The 17,817-nt window shown below is 32.4% G+C and overlaps 1 protein-coding gene across 2 annotated transcripts in view; it reads left to right on the top strand.

Moving 5' to 3' along the window:
• Positions 1–17,817, top strand: part of LOC126881910 (UV radiation resistance-associated gene protein) — a 97,383-nt gene that overhangs the window by 46,948 nt on the left and 32,618 nt on the right. Inside the window, exon 8 of one of the 2 annotated variants that reach the window (XM_050646637.1) lies at positions 2,342–2,838. In XM_050646637.1, coding sequence (XP_050502594.1) covers positions 2,342–2,838 — 497 coding nt within the window. Of the gene's footprint in view, positions 1–2,341; positions 2,941–17,817 lie in introns of those variants that run through there. The other variant, XM_050646638.1, reaches the window with a different exon arrangement.

Raw genomic sequence — 17,817 nt, 5'->3', positions numbered from 1 at the left:
AATCGAAAGGGTTCTTTTATATCATAACTTGCTTAATTTTGATTCTATCAACTTCTTCCGGAGCTCATGTCTGAGTACTTTGACAAGTATGTAGTAAATATATTTTATAAAATCGATAGTTTTTCCGTTATTTAAGTTTGAATACTTAGATTTGAGTACTAGCCGAAAAAAGTATACATTCAATTACCTGTAACTCACTTTGAATTATTCTTAAAAGGTTTTTTAAGTAAGGAATTTATTTGATTTTTATATATATTCAATCTTGGTAATAATAACTTTTTTGTAAAAACTTACAGTTTTTGAGTTGTTTATGAAAAAACATGCATTTTTTCAGGTAGAATTAAGATCTTTGATCTTTAATAACTCAAAAGTATTAATTTATTTTAATAAATTTATATACCACATTTTGCTTTTTGCTTTTGAAAAGAAAATGTTTTTCCTGTAGTTGGCTGTATACCATCAATCACAAAAATTGGAAAAAATCCTTTGTAAAAGGTATAAAATTTTATTAAAATCCCTTTAAAGGGCTATATCACAACAAAACGTTTTCTATTTTTATAAAAAATCATCATCAGTGTTAGATAAACTGGATGCTAGCTGAGCCACCAAAGAAAAATATCCGGGTAGAAACCCTTTAAGTTTAACATAGATGCGTTAAAAGTGCCTAGGATAATGCCCTAAGGTAATTGCCATTAAGTCATTGGAATGTAAACAACTCAATTTGGATCCCACGTGTTGGGAAATTCAATACATTACCTTGGGGCATTATCCTAGTTGCCATGTGACCATCATAAGGCATTTTATTAAAGTATGCACTTTTAACGCATCTATGTTATATTTAAAGGGTTTTACCCGGATATTTTTTTTTGGTGGCTCAGCTAGCATCCAGTTTATCTAACACTGATGATGATTTTTTATAAAACGAAAACGTTTTGTTGTGATGTAGCCCTTTAAAGGGATTTTAATAAAATTTTGCTCCTTTATCGATTTGTCCCTCTATCGATTTATGGAGTTATTTTTAATAAAATAATTTTCACCCCCGAAAAGGGGTGGCATCCACCTCCAGGATAAAAGCGCAAGTTGGTACCATGTCACTTTGTTTCTTGAGGTATCCTCTAACGACTCTAACTACCGATCACCGATTTTCATGAAAATCGATGGAGGTTCAGCGAAATCGGAGGTGAAAACCTTTATTGACTGCACTTTATTATCTAATGTTATCTATCTAGGAAAGATAGACCACTAATAAAATTAAAAAAAAAACATCTAAAGTTTTATGGACGTAAGATTCGAGTACAAAGGATACTTCATGGAAGAATTTGAAAAGCAGAGTCGATATTAAGGAGAAAATTGTAAAGCCATACCACTAATATATTGTTGAAAATGTACTGTAACATTGTGTAAAAATTGTTTTATACAGTATCATAAAAAGTAAACTTGCTTTATTAGATGTAAATAAAAATTTTAATTTTCATAACTGTGTTTAACTCATTCATACACACTTGCAATTATAATAACCCTAACTCTCATCATTCTATTTATAGGACGAGTCAAAATTCAAAAATGCAAAGATGCAAATCAACATCATGAGTGTTTACTTATTAAGAACAAGATTACTGATAATTATATTATATAAGTCAACTTTTTAAATTTAAAAACATTATAATGTAGGTGTTAATGGGTTAATGGACCGTGATAGTGTGACGTCAAAACGTCAAAAAAGTTTCCAAACAAAGCAAAAGTTTGACGTCTGTGAATTGTTTATACACGTGATTTGTGTAATCATTTTTAATTTTATTTTGTTTTAACAATCATCTGCACATTTTTTCTAAAGACACAATCCTTGTTAGTCATCAATCATATTGCTTTTAATTTTATAAATGTCCTTACACAAAATGAAGGATTTACACACTACATAGTACTTACTGCGTTTCTTCGGGTTTTTAACCAGTCCTATATGGAAATATGGTGGGAAATACACTATGAGCATTGATTACAATCACGGGTACCCAACACATTACCATTTTGTAAAAATTAAACATCTTACAAGCCATATATTCCAATTATAAAAGCCAAAACAAACACCACGTGTGAATTTTTGCTTTGGAAACTTTTCCAGAGTAGCCAACATTGATTTGACGTCACGACTATCACGGTCCATTTGTATGTATTGTAATTTTAAATATATTTGATTACAGAACAGGGCCTCCACTATGTGCTTATACGTATTTCGATTTTACCTTAATCTCATCAGAGCACCTGTGTACAGGCACTGAACTGGAATCAAATCTTTTTCGTTCCTGTCTCATTTGGCTTACGATAAATATTAATTTGCTTTTAGAATCATCGCCAGACAACATTTTGTCAAATTTCATTAAAATAACCAACGGCAAAGAAATTCCTATAGAAAAACTTCCAGATCCAAGGAAACAATCCTTAATTGAACAAGGTCACGATCCGTTAGCTAACACTTCCAGTTCGTTACCAATCATGAGGTCAACAAACCTATTTTCTACTCATTTAAGAGAAAAATCAGACCACTACAACAAATATGAAAATCATAGAATAAGTAGATCTGTAGGTTCCTACTCGGAAGAAGACCACAAGCTGGTATTGAGAAGTGAGTTTGAACTGGGTTCCGAACCATTATTAAATCAAGAACAAACCGAAAATAAAGAAGATCAGAAAGTATTTTTGAACAAATGGCTAGCAACTGCACCTAGTTTTGTGTGTAGCAGTGAAGAGACTCTTTCAGAGCCTCATGGTGGTGCTATTTCTGACAAAGGTCCTTTGATGGCCAGAACTAATGCCTTACGTACCACTACTTCCTTTAATTTGGTAAGACCGAAGTAAAACTGTCAGACTTGTCAATTATTGAAGTTAATTACTTCTGCTGTTATTGTTATTATTTTTATAATATACAGGATATTTTTTAATGTCCATATTTGCTTAATATACTATGTAACATGGTAAATTATATATGATAAAAAAAATTTCTGGATATACATAAGGTTAAAAGTCACAAGAAATAAACATACACGAGATACATTTTACAACATTGCACAGTATACTTCTAGACCAGGGGGGATCTGTGAAAAAAGAATGTGTGTGTACTTTGTACGCACGTAAGAAGTTATACTTCTATTATATGATTTAAACGAAATTAATATACTTTTTATTTATATTTTATTTAAATATTAAACTAATTTATACTTACTACTTCTGAAACATGTTTATTAAAACAGTGCCAAAAATTAAAATAATAAAAGAATAAAACACACACAAACACATTAAAAATGCCACAAATGATTTCTGAGCATTAATTGTCGGAAATTTTTTTAACTAAATACGTATTTTCTGAAAATAAAATTATATAATAAATATACTTACAATCATAAAATGTATAAAAAAATAAAAGTTTTTATTTGGATTCGAACCAGCTATCAGCGCGGTTGGTATATTGGGGTTCATTCGCCGTAAACGCTTCGCCACGGAGGCAATGTGTCATTATGTGCGAAGATCGACTAACTAAACGGATTAAGCTTTTGACATTTTTGAATTAATTTAAATTATTTTGATTTTGAATTGAAATGATTTAGAATTGAAAAAATACAACAAAACATAGAGTAAGAAAACAATATATTAGGTGAACATTGATAGAAATTTTGATGGTAATCAAATTATGTAAATAAAAGTATTACATACTATGTATTTTGGTAGGTTCAAATAGGTAGGTACCTATGATACATTTACAATTATTACGTACCTGTTGCTTTTAAAAACTATTTAAATGTCACTACAATTATAAACTTTTTTGTTTCTGTCCTCACAACAATAAAACTAATATATTATACATTTGTTTAACAATTATTTATTATTGACAGATCATTTCAACACCCAATCAGAGCCCGTATAACGACTAATACCATACTGTCGGTGTGCGCATGCGCGCAGATCAATATAAATTCACCCTTAATCTCAATCGCGCCTAAAGAAGTATAACTTCAAAAACGTCTATTTTTGGATGTGCGAGGTGGCATTCGGATTTTTGCAGATAAAGTTAGGTGATAACTTCAACAATAATAATAATTGACTTATGCTCCTTCTCAAATATGCCCGGAACATTAATAAAAAAATTAAAATATTTAAAAATTTCGAAAAACATCGATATTTTTCTACTTTCTTTGCTTATAACTTTAAAACGATTCATTTTGGAACAAAGTCGTAGGGAAATAAAATAAAGATAATTGAATTTTGTAAGATAAACGACTGGTTAAAAATGTCTTAAATTATTACCCTTTCTGAAAAATAGCAATAAATACAAAATAAGGGGGCAAAATAATCCTGTTTTTATTCAATGTTTTTCATCCACTTTGGTTGCACTTAGAACTTTCGTAATTCGCTTAGAAAATTCTTACAAAAAAGTTCAAATTTTTAAAAACTTTCTGAAGAAAAAGTAGACCATTTAGAAGTTTGCTAATTTTTTTACATATAATGAGGTTCTCTACCTATCCAATAAACTTTACAGAATTAAAATCGGATTATTTAAGCGACCTCGGCACTGTTTTAAAGTTATGAACAATTTTTTGGCTTATAAACAAATACAGTGAGGACGTTTGAGTTGGCATAAATTCATTTACTCGAGAATAGGCGTCTCTGGAGATAAATCCCGAAACAGGTCGATTTTTATTTTTAAATTCTAATTTTTTGGTATATATATCATACTAGTGACGTCATCCATCTGGGCGTGATGACGCAATCGATGATTTTTTTTAAATATGACTGGGTGCCGTGTGATAGCTCAATCGAAAGGCTATTCAATTTTGTATTCACTAATATAAACAATAACATAATTATTTATACAGGGTTTGAATTAAAAAAAATGAATTAAATTAATTCCAATATTTAGATTACGTCATCACACCCAGATAGATGACGTCACTAGTATGATATTTATGCCAAAAAATTATAATTTAAAAATAAAACTCGATCTGTTTCAGGATTTATCTCCAGAGTCGCCCATTCTCAAGAAAATGAATTTATTCCAACTCAAACGTCCTCACTGTATTTGTTTATAAGCCAAAATATTGTTTATGACTTTAAAACAGTGCTGAGGCCGCTTAAATAATCCGATTTTAATTCTGTAAAGTGTATAAGATAGGTAGAGAACCTCTTTATATGTAAAAAATAGCAAACTTCTAAATGGTCTAGTTTTTCTTCAGAAAGTTTTTAAAAAATTTGAACTTTTAAAAAAAATAGGTTGCAAAATTATTCTGCAAAATCTATCACGTCGATTTTAATGAAATTTGATGAACGGTTTAAGTATGTTGTAAGAATTTTCTAAGCGAATTATGAAGGCTCTAAGTGCAACTAAAGTGGTTGAAAAACATTGAATAAGAACAGTCTTTTTTGCCACCTCATTTTCTATTTGTAGCTATTTTGCAGAAAATTCAATTATCTTTATTTTCTTTCTGTACGACTTTGTTCCAAAATGAATCGTTTTAAAGTTATAAGCAATGAAAGTAGAAAATAATCGAAATTTTTAAATATTTAATTTTTTTTATTAATGTTCCAGGCATATTTGAGAAGGAGCATAAGTCATTATAATTATTGAAGTTGTCACCTAACTTTATCTGCAAAAATCCGAATCGCACCTCTCACATCCACCTCAAAACAGATCCGCCCTGGTGTATTCCACTCATTGTTTTGCTAGAGAAGATCAGTTTCATGATTTTACGAATATTAAAAAAGAGAGAAAATTTAGTGTTAGTTATTCGCTATACTTTATTTCACTTTTAAGAACGGAACGTTGGGCTTATGTAGATCAGTGTTGTCAAACCTCTCAGGCATGTGTTGCTACTAGACTGTCGATATACGATTCATTCTAATCAAACGGCGTGGCATCGGCGCGCTTCTATCGTCCATAAGAAATATGTAGCCCTATCTCCGAAACGTTCCGTTGTTAACGTGAAACGGTCTATAGTAGGCTACGTACCATTTGTACTATTGCCGATATGTTCTCTAGCTATCCCACTTAGGCCCGGTTTTTCAGTGAGCGGTTAAAATTTTGGTTAGCTAACCTAGTTTAAATTTTAACCAGTATTCTAACCCTCATAGCGTTTTTCAGTGCTTTAAATCAAGTTAAGAAAATCTCGGTTAGCTAACCACTTTTTTCTTCTGTTGGCAGCAGTAACTGTACGTGCGCATGTGCAATTCGAGAAATAATGAGCAATTTGACAGAAAAATAAATAAAAGACAATTTCATAACCAAATTTAAAAAATAATTAATGCAATGCAATATCAAGTTCGGAATCTTTGTTTAGTTCATAACGTCTACCTCGGTTTCATAACAGAAGAGAATTATAATTACTGGGACGATTTAGACTTTTCTTCCGATTTTGTTTGTCAAAGACCACGGTCTTATTACTATTTGAACAGATTGGCCAGGAAATAAGAAGTCAGACTCTTTGGTAAATAATTAAGTATTTTGCTGTGCAGACAAATATAAAATAGTATTTTTAAAATATTACTAGGAATCAAGCATTAAATCCTGTTACAGTCAGTGTAGGTACCTGTTATAGTTATATTTAAATATATTTCCTTATAATTCCTTCCTATATAATAACGATAATTTATATTTCAATAATAATAATAATTTCCTTATAATAATAAGGAGGTATTAGAATACTTCCCGCGATGAAAGAAAATAACATAACCCAACTAATCCCTTCTGTCAGGCAGGTACTCAAAAAAATAAACATGCATTCACTGCACCAATGCGCAAGCGTAACGGCAAAATTCGGAGTTAAACCATCTAACGAGGATCGGTTAAAATCGTGGTTAACTTAAACGAGTTTAAGCTCTAACCTAGTACTGAAAAACTGATTAAACGTGAATATTTCGGTAACCAAAAAATAAATAGGTTAACCCAGCACTGAAAAACCGGCCCTTAAAAGCATATTATTCAAGTAGTGTTAAATCGTATATGTTCAGTTCTTTGACTTTTCGGCCTGTATATAATATGACTGTCTATAGTGGCTGAATTACCATAAATAATGTTGAATTATTGGCGAAGCTATTCGGGCTTATTAGATAAAACACTTTGAAATAGTTTCTTGAATTTTCGGTTTTTTAAAATCTTTTTTTAAAAAAGAAGATTTTTCGTAGGTATTATTAGACAGATATATAACCTAAAGAGACGAAAAACCACCTGCCAGATATAGCGCTTTATACCCCATTGAGTTTCTTGTCTACACAAACTAAACTGATCTGATTCCATTACAGATTCTATATGTTATATAGAATCTACATTTCCTAGTCTTCTGCTATTTACAATTAATTTAGTTCATCGTACCTATCTGGTCAAAGACCTTAATCATGTGTTATACAGGGTTGCGAAAAAGTCTGGCAACACGTTATTTTCTCGGAAACCGCTAGAACGATTTTTATAGATTTTGGTGGGTAAGGGTCTTTTAATGCGGCCGATATTATAGTGCTAATTACATTATTGTCAAATCGTCCGTTTTTCTGGAAATCTACTGAACTTTCTTATTTCAAATGAAACACCCTGTATTGAAATCCTTAAGGGATACTGATTATTTTTCATATGATATTCCCTATAGGTACCCAAATGCCATAATTTCGGAGTTATTGCTACATTTATTTTAAAAAATTTAAACAATTTATAAAAATCAATTTTTTCGGCCCGGGTAGACATTATTTTAGGTTCTTTAGATCATTGGGAACAAAAAAGGTCTTTTGTAATTTTTCTCTTAAGTTAATCGTTTTCGAGTTATAAACAATTTAAAGCTGAAAAAAAAAACGAAAAGTGACGATTTTCAAGATTTAAAAACAGAAGTAAACAAAATAATTTTTGTAATTACAAACCACCTAAATTAAAGATCGAACCTTCTTCTATCAGGTACCTTTAAGAATTTTTGGCACGGTTTATTCTAAAATATTGTTTTTAATTATTAATGAAAATGAGCCAAACCAAACGGACCACGCTGCAGCGCTACTCTGTGGATTCACAGAGTGGCTGACGATGATTTACCGTGGGTTCTTATGTAGAGTGGCCGTCGCACCCCACACGAGAGAGTGTAGCCGGCCACAGTCGCCGAGCGTCAACGCTAGTGGCGTCCACTAGTGGCAAACCCAATTCAGACGGACCACTCAGCCGCCACCAGAGGCGTGCGGTCCATGGAAGCGAGGGAAGCGCCGCTTCCCTATTTATTCGTCGATATAAGAAAATATATTATTAATTAATATTTAATAATAAAATTTTTTCCCTAATCCAAATAATCTACATATTACCTAGCCAATAGGCATTGAAAAATATTAAAAATTAATCGCGTACGAACGAACTCGATATGCACACAATTCAACTATTTGGTCCACTCCTGGCAGAAGCGCATCTCAAAATCGCCGCTTGTCATGCAGTTGTCCCTTTTAAAATTGGTCAGGGTTCAATGACCGCAGCCACTAGTCGCGCGAATTTTGGTATGCCATGGAAGCGCTCGTCGTATCGCCTTCCCGAAAGTGAGATGCTCCGACTGTTAGGCCGATGCCGCAGTGCAGGAAGTTTGCTAGGATGGTGGATGGTAGATACCCGCCTGGCGACCATCCAGCTACTTATACCACGAATAATACAACGACGGTAGCCGCAGTGGCCTCCCACTACCATCTACCCACCCGGTGGTCCGCCAGGCGTCTATCCACCCATATCAGTCGTGTTTGATAATCCATCCGGGTAGCCTCGCTATGGATGAAAGCGTAATAAGTGCTGTGTATAAAAGAAGGGCAATTTGGGACCCAGCAGACCCACTATGTGACGAAACATGGCTTAAAATATCTGTTTTATTTATTCTTTGCATTTGCATTAAAAAAATCCAATATTCAAGTCAGGTGAATTTAAAAAACAATTTTTGCCTTTAAGTCGATCTTTCTCCACTTTCTGAAAAGTTTAGTGAGTGAGTTTTACCTCTAATATGACGATAAGCCTGAAAAACAAACCAAATGTAACGTAACAAATGAAACAAAAGATTCCTCAGACTTCTGACTTCATTTCACTCTTTCACTGCGTCCAGGATGCAGCGACCCTCCACCATCCACCTTTAAAATCCACCCTCCAAGCCACCATCTAGCATCCTGCAGTGCGGCATCGGCTTTACTGCTGCTAAGGGGTGCTTAGGTATTACATACATTCGCTTAAAGAATATTTCGATTTAAATTTTTTGCAGAGATATTTCCTTTTACTGATCTTTTATTTGACATTTTACAGAAATCAAATGGCATTGCATTTTGTATAAGACAAATTGATGACTTTATTAATACGATAATAAAAAAACGAGAGCAGTTTAAAAATATTTGGGATAAAACTGAACATATGGGGTTTGAACATGAAAGAAAAATAATGAAGATTGATAATTTCGGAGACAGAGAAAACAGAGGAAACAAAGAGACCTTTTGATAATATTCTACAACAAATGAATTCTAGCTTTCAAAATTTTAACGATTTAAAATTTGTAGAATTATATATAATCTTAATATTTCTAATTATAATTCATCAAAATTTCCCACAGAGGAATTTATGTCATTACGATTAAATAATGAAAATTTTTTGATATCCCAGCTTTGCATTCTCAGTTAAGTATCATTTATGAAACAACTGACATGAATGATAAAGAAATACCCAGAAATCTGGGATTTCTTTATAACTACTGGTTTAAACAAGTCGCTGTGTGAAGTGGTCAAGTTGTGTGAATTAGTACTACTAACTATCCCAGCCACAAGTGCATCAGTTGAACGAAGTTTTGCAGTATTAAGATGCATTAAAAGTTTCAAATTAAGTGTTTAAAAGAAATTCAACAAGCGAAGACAGACTTTGAAAGTTAGCCCTATTATCCATTAAAAAAGACTGCATTCAACAATTATCAGAAGTTGATAGAAGAATAGACCTCGAGTATAAATAAGTGTCATTTTAGTGAAAGTTGTGTGTTGTGGAAAATGCCTCGGAGTATATTTTTTTTTAAATGTGATTCTTCTTTAGAAAACCAAGCCCGGCGCGAGGACTCAAGGCCCGAGCTAGCAATACAGATCAATGATAGGTCACTAGTCACTAGAAATAGCGGGAATAGAGTGCCTCACGCATTCACGCGTCACGGATTTAGTGTGTGAGTCCTTGTACGCAGGACGTCTCACATAATTAAGTACTTTGCTGATAGAGAGCCCCTGCACATCAGAGTGTTATCAGGTGGAAAGTTGCTCGACCCTCGACCCTTAAGAAAATATTTTTATATCCTTATTGAATCGCTTCCCCTTTCGAAAAAGTCACCGCACGCCACTGGCCGCCACAGATGTTTACGAGAGTTATAGGGTGAGCATCTAAAATGAATCTCGATTCAGAACGGTTTTTGATTGAAGTGCAAAACAGACCGGATATAATATATGATACAGGAACCCGAGGGCATATTTATAGGTCATTAAAAGGAAAACCGTGGGACGTCATCTTTGAATTATTTGTTTCTGATTTTAAAGAAGGTCCTATCGAAAAGAATAAATCCCATAAGCAATGTTTTCTCTATTACATATTTATATTTACCTACATTTTATGCATTTGAACTGAACAAAACAAATAGGTATTCACAATCTTGTTTGTTTATTTATGTTAAATAGTGGGGTCCCATTCTAGGTCAAAAAAGGTTTTATTGTTTGTTGTTAAAAACAAAACGATATATCAATCAAAAGAGGGTTGCAAGCTAACATGTTTTTCACTTTCACTCGGTTGTCAGGTTGTATCAAACTATTTTACACCTGTAGGATACCAGATGTACTGGTTGATTTTTTATGTGCTTTTTTCTGTGATATAGCTGTTTTTGTCTCGTTCTTCTTAATTCCATTTATGGAGTTTATTTAAGTATTAAAGTTATTTAAGTATGAAATTTTATAAAATATTTAAAACTATGGACATTACAAACACTGATTTTGACGAACACACTTTTTTTAAAAAATATTAGCTGGCAAGTTAGAAATCACCTGTTTCAGCCACTCTGTGGATCCACAGAGTAGCGCTGCAGCGTGGTCCGTGTGGTTTGGGCGTATGAGAGAACGGGCGATCGGGCTGCATTAACAACTAAAAAATAATAAAAAATGAATAACCATTTTCAATTTCGTTGCAAAACGAAAATACAGCCGAACCATATTCTAGTCCAATCAGAGAGTGCATCAAGCACCTCTACCGGTTTCGAAACTTATTAGTCTCTCATCAGGAGGCACATATGCTGCTCTCCCCGATCCAACCAAAACAAAACCCCAGCGTGCAGTCCCGGATTGCAACGAACGAAATGGCATAGATGCCCTAGCGGCAACAGCTACAACAAGACTAAGTTTTCACTCTAATGGCATATAAAACAACATAATGCTATTCTACACCTAACCAGAGAAGGTTCCCATTGTTTTCATTCTGGTGGGCTATAGAATAGCATTATGTTGTTTTATATGCCATTAGAGTGAAAACTTAGTCTCTTTAAAAAATAATATTTTAAAATGAAACAAAACCAAATTGCTTATCGGTAACTGATAAAATAAGGGTTGAACTTGAATTTAGGCACTTCGTAGTTTTAAAAATAATATTTTTTACTTATGTTTTTAAACCTAGAAAATCGTCATTTTTCGATTTTTTTCAGTTTTAAATTATTTAGAACTCAGAAACGATTATTTTTAGAGGAAAATTACAAAAGACCTTTTCTGTTCACAATGATCGAATGAACCTAAAATAATGTCTACCCGGGCCGAAAAAATTGATTTTTATAAATTGTTTAAAAAAAATGGTTTTAATAAATGTAGCAATATCTCCGAGGTATAGGGAATATCATACGAAAAATAATCAGTATCCCTTAAGAATTCCAAAACGCAAAAAATGTACAGGGTGTTCCATTTGAAATAAGAAAGTTCGTTAGATTTCCAGAAAAACGGAAGATTTGAGAACAGTGTAATTACCACTATAATATCGGCCGTAATAAAAGACCCTCACCCACTAAAATCCATAAAAATCGTTCTAGCGGTTTCCGAGAAATTACCGTGTTGCCAGACTTTCTCGCACCCTGTATACAACGTATAGTACAGTACGTAAATCTTTCAGCTGGACATAGGTAACACACACTAAAGCAAGTGTGGCAACTGCGCTCTCTCGATAACACTGCTGTGCTGTCGTAAAGGCCGCATTTTTAAAATATTTTTTATTTAATTTCAAAATTAAACAAACACAGTTTTTCTATTCCTTCAGGCCAAAAATATTCAGCTACTACATTGTCATGTTTTGACGTTTATAAACGTTTATTGGCGTCTATAAATATCAAAGCATAGCAATGTAGTAGCTAAATATTTTTGGCCTGAGGGAATGGGAAAACTGTCTATAGTATTTTTACTACAAAAGCAAGATTACGTAGGTCAAAATTTCTGACGTAAAAGCACTGTCAAAACATTAGAATGTGACTTTTCATCATGGCCACGTTAACGTCATTACTTGTCAGATATTTTTCTTTGTTTTTGTTTACTATAAAAATAATATCTATAATTCTTTATTCTAATTAATGATGTCAATCGGATTTCATCAATTGCCGAAATATATTAATCATATACCAAAATATTTGTTAATGTTAACGAAAATAATGATATTCCATAACATCAACTCTAGAATTGAAATTTGTGTAGCACAGGCACAGCTAAAATACGTCACCAACACGGAACTGCCCGATCTTGTATAAGCGTCCACATGGTATTTTAATAAATAAAACGTATCGCGATTACATTGAGAATTTTAGAATTATATTAATTAAATAACCAAAAACATTTATTATTATCAATAATATAAATTTTCTAAAACAATTATTTAAGTTCAATATTCCAAAAAATAATAATTTTAGTTAAATATTTTAGACATTCGTACACTACTCATACATTCAAACGCAAATGACAGTTCAGTGTTGCTGGTTGCGGTCAATTATGCTGTGAGCTGTGAAATAATCTATTTTAATGATTATACCTACGACCTACACTATGATAATATTGTTGCTAATTAATATATTTCGGCAAGTAATGAAAACCAATTGACATCATTAATTAGAATAAATAATTATAGATATTATTTTTATAGTAAACAAAAACAAAGAAAAATAATATCTCTGACAAGTAATGACATAAACGTGGCCATGATGAAAAGTCACATTCTAATGTTTTGACAGTGCTCATACGTCAAAAATTTTGACCTACGTAATCTTGCTTTTGTAGTATAAATACTATATTTAATTTTGAGATTAGTTTTAAAATAAAAAAAGACTATATGTACTTTGTACCCACTTAAGAAGTTAAACTTCTATTATTATGATTTCAACGAAATAAATATATTTTAAACAGTTTAATTGTATTTTTATTTAAATATTAAACTGATTATTTTAATACTTAAAATAATACCAAAAATGAAAAAATAGTAAGGCAAGGCAACAACATGAGCTGTTCGCAGGCGGTCACCCTCCAAAGGTTAACTTCGCACGACACTGCTTGACTAGTGTTATCGGGCGACAACCGATGTGCTATGGCCGTAAAATTGATACCAAAATGAATTATTTTGACAGATTGTACAAATAATATTAAGATTGCTTTTTAATCCTCTTTTGATCATATTTTAATATTTATTATCATATTGCCAACGAAGACAAATCCAAAGACACAAAAATTATAATAAATGTATTTACTAAAAACACCAATATATTTTTTCACACATTATTTGCACTGATACAATACATAACTTGAAAGATTTAGCAACTAGCTTCATACTGTCTTTGTGCGCTTAGTTCATACTGTCGTTTTACGAACGTCTGTGGCCTTGACGACAGCACAGTAGCATCGCGAGAGCGCAGGTGCCACACTTGTCTTAGTGTGTATTACCTTTGTCCAGCTGAAAGATTTACGTACTATATGATTATAATATACAGTGCTAGTCAAAAGTCCGTACCCCCCCTCGTATATTTTGAACGGTTATACCTATAATAGTGAAATTTGGAGGGAGGAAATAAACGGACGTAAGCTTCTTAACTAGTCATGACAGTGACATAATAGTGACATATGACGTTACAGAGCCACTGTGGCCGATAATTTTAAATGAGACCTTATGGCAAGTGATATCTCGTTTGAAAGGTATTCAAAATACCTATTCAGCCATACTAATTTTTTTGGGTTTTAGTTGATTTTGAGTTTGGTGAATAAATTTAATATTGTAGTTTCGCATTTAATTAATAAAAATTCAAATGTCCGCCTATGGTTTTTTGTCAAAAAAGTTAACGTTTTTCAATTCTCTAGTAGTTTTTACGTCAACGTCTACCTTTTTGACAAGTAATCATATGCGGAATTTTGAATTTTTATTAATTAAATGCGAAACTACAATTTTATATTTATTTCATTTATTCATCAAAATTAGCTTAAACTCAAACAAAATTAGTATGACTGAATAGGTATTTTCAATACCTTTCAAACGAGGTATCACTTGCCATAGAGTCTTATTTAAAATTATCTGTCACAGTGGCGCTGTAAAGTTATCTGTCATAATCACGTCACCTGTCATGGCTAGTTAAGAAGCTTACGTCCGTTTATTTCCTCCCTCCAAATTTCACTATTATAAGTATAACCGTTCAAAAGATACGAGGGGGGTACAAAATTTTGACTAGCACTGTATATAAACAAAGTCTTTATGTCTATTTACTTCTTTAAGATTGTGTTATTTTTATTACTATAGCGTTTAACTGCTCTCCAGTACTGTAGAAACATTGATTTTGATGCCGTAATTATAAGAACATAAAGTGCGATAAAAATTATTATAAATTATTTTTTGTCTATTCTAAAAATCAGGAGCTTGGCGGAAGAGTAACCCAAATTTCATTTTAGCAATAAGATTGCCTCATCTATTCGCGGTGTGCAAGTACTTGGAAGGGGAAACGAGAAACGACCCTGCGCGAGTCGCGGAGAAATATTGCAACTATCTTAAATAATTCATATTGTCAATTGAAATTGTCAAATTGACGTATATTTCATACCTTCTGTCAATGAAGCAGAAAAATTATATATTGCTCCACAATATTGATATGATATGCAATTATTATATAAAGGTAAATTTAATTAATTTTATTTTGCTTGCAGTACTGCATTTTAATAACTAATTTTATTTACTACATACAATTGTTGACGTTTTCATAACATAACCTGAATCTTATTTTTTCTTCTTATTATTTTTTTGGACTATGGCCTTGACAATTATCCAGTAACCAGGATTAATTTAATTGGCCAATATAATTAAAAGTGCGAATTTTAGTATAGAGCGTAGAAATAGGGGTCGCTTTGCCGAACTTGCACGGTCCCAATTCATTACATATTTAAAACACCAAGTCATTGTGGTTTTTAATTTGATTTGTATTAAATTTTTACATTATATGTATATTCATACCATACCAAATGCTAGAAAATTAGACAGTAACGTTAAAGTGTTTCTCAATTGAATACATAATATGTTATGTGAGAGTTCCTGAGAATTGGTATTTATGGGGGATTTACATAAAGCAGCTAATTGCTGTTCTTATTTTATGTACATATATTGATACGAATGATCAGTATTATTTAGTATAACCAGAAGAGAATCGACTTATTGTTATTTGAAGTACAGATGAATAGGGAATTATTAGTAAATTGACATGTTTTCTAACATTTTTAAAAATAATTACTATATCAATACGCAATGTACATCGTCATTTTTATAGTCAGTTTGCTATTGTCAGACGAAACTGTCTAATAAATTTAGTAATTGTTTTGTTAAGTCAGTTACATTTTGACAGACTAAAAATAGCTGAAAATTACTATACAACCAAGTACACGTGCTCGTAGCCAATATTAGGAGTAAACAAACAACGAAACAACAATAATATTAATATTAATATCTAATGATATAAACAGAGCGAATAATAAAATTATTTACTATAATATGTTAAATTATCATCATCATCAATGGTGCTACAGCCCTATGAAAGAGCCCCGACCTTCCCAAGTCCATTACGCCAGTCAGTCCTATCCATTTCCAACAGTTGCCAGTTTGCTGCGCCTATTTTTCTCCCATCCTCATTTACACCATTCTTACATCTAAGTTTTGGCCTACCCCTATTTCTACTTCCCACAGGTTGTGACATAAGGATTCTTCTAGGAGGGTTGTTTTGCTGTGATCTTGCTAGATGTCCTGCCCATCTTAGTCTTCCTATTCTTATAAGAGATACTACATACGTCTTTTCCACCAAATATGTTTATATCTGTGGTATACCTCGTAGTTGTACCTCCTCCTCCAAACATCATTTTCAAAGATGCCACCGAATATTCCTCTCAGGATCCTTGTTCAAATATAAGCAGAAGGTTTTCATCTGCCTTGGAGATGGCCCATGTCTCCGATCCATATGTCAACACTGGTTGTATAAGGGTTTTGTATATGGTTATTTTTGTTTTTGGCTTAAGTTTCTGCTTCTCATATGTCTACTCAGTCCAAAATAGCATTTGTTTGCTAGGATTATCCTTCTTTCTTTCTTATTTCATCTTATGTTTGGGAGAAATATTTAGTAACGATTTCCTCCATCTTCAATTTTAGATTACTCCATACACTGATGGCATTTTTGTAACAGTAAGGGGCTTAATCTAGTCAAAATAACACCTTACAATGAAAACAATATCGCAATAGACAACTATACTATTGAACGATGTTGATGCCTACGCATACGCACGCATATCTGGGCACAGACATCAGAAGAATCCCGTAAGTAACGGAATTAATGCAAGTATTTCCAGTGGGAATAGTATATACATACTAGGCTAATAAAAGATTGATGACATCGAAATTATTAGAAAAAAGAACAAACTGACTACAGAACATTAATTAGACCCGTAGTAACCTATGGTTGTGAAACCTGGGTAATGACGAAAAAAGATGAAGCCCAACAATGGTGTGGTTCCTCAGTAAAATTATTATTTCGCTCAGCAGCCGATAGCGAAAGTTTCAGGAAATTATAAACATGATGACGATTAACGTCGGAATACGGACACGGCTCCCAAAGAAGAAGAACACCTTAATTTCCTTGTCGTACTTTTTCTCAACGGTGGATGCATACAAGATAGGGTTGCAAGTTAATACATTCAGGTGAGCTCAGTTTTTGAGCCGCTAACTAATCAAACCTAGTGACCAAATTAGAAGTTTGGTATGTTTTTCAATAAAATGAAAAATTAAAATCTAAAATAATAAAATTTAAATTATTTACTGTGTATATACTTTACCATATTTTGGTAGTTTGGGCCACTCTTCTGCTAAGCGACACCAATATGCTTTTAAAAATATGGTACTATGTATTATTATTATTGTATAAACCATGCTGGTGTAGTGTCTGTATATTCGTTGCATTAAATATATCCTGTGTATAAAAATGTATTTATTCTCCAAACGTACTTTGTAGTGAATTTTAAATCAATTGTGTATGTATAAAAATTTGATTCTTACAGAATTTATTTGCTATAATGTAAACAAGATTATATGTTATCAAAGATTATTTCTATGGGCTATTAAATTTTCTAGTTATTATTTATTGTTGTGGGTTTTATTATTTATTTATTCACTTTTCCTTGCCGCTGCTGTTATTTATTTCTCAACCTTAGGTGAAAATTGTAAAGAAATTGTCTATCTCTATCTATCTATAAGCGAGGTTTCTACAGCCTCTGCCGCTTCTCGCATTTCGACCGCCATCG

The sequence above is a fragment of the Diabrotica virgifera genome, chromosome 3 (assembly GCF_917563875.1).
Source record: "Diabrotica virgifera virgifera chromosome 3, PGI_DIABVI_V3a".
NCBI lineage: Eukaryota > Metazoa > Arthropoda > Insecta > Coleoptera > Chrysomelidae > Diabrotica > Diabrotica virgifera.
The sequence above is the reverse complement of the archived record's forward strand: the minus strand, read 5'-3'. Positions and strand labels throughout refer to the sequence as shown.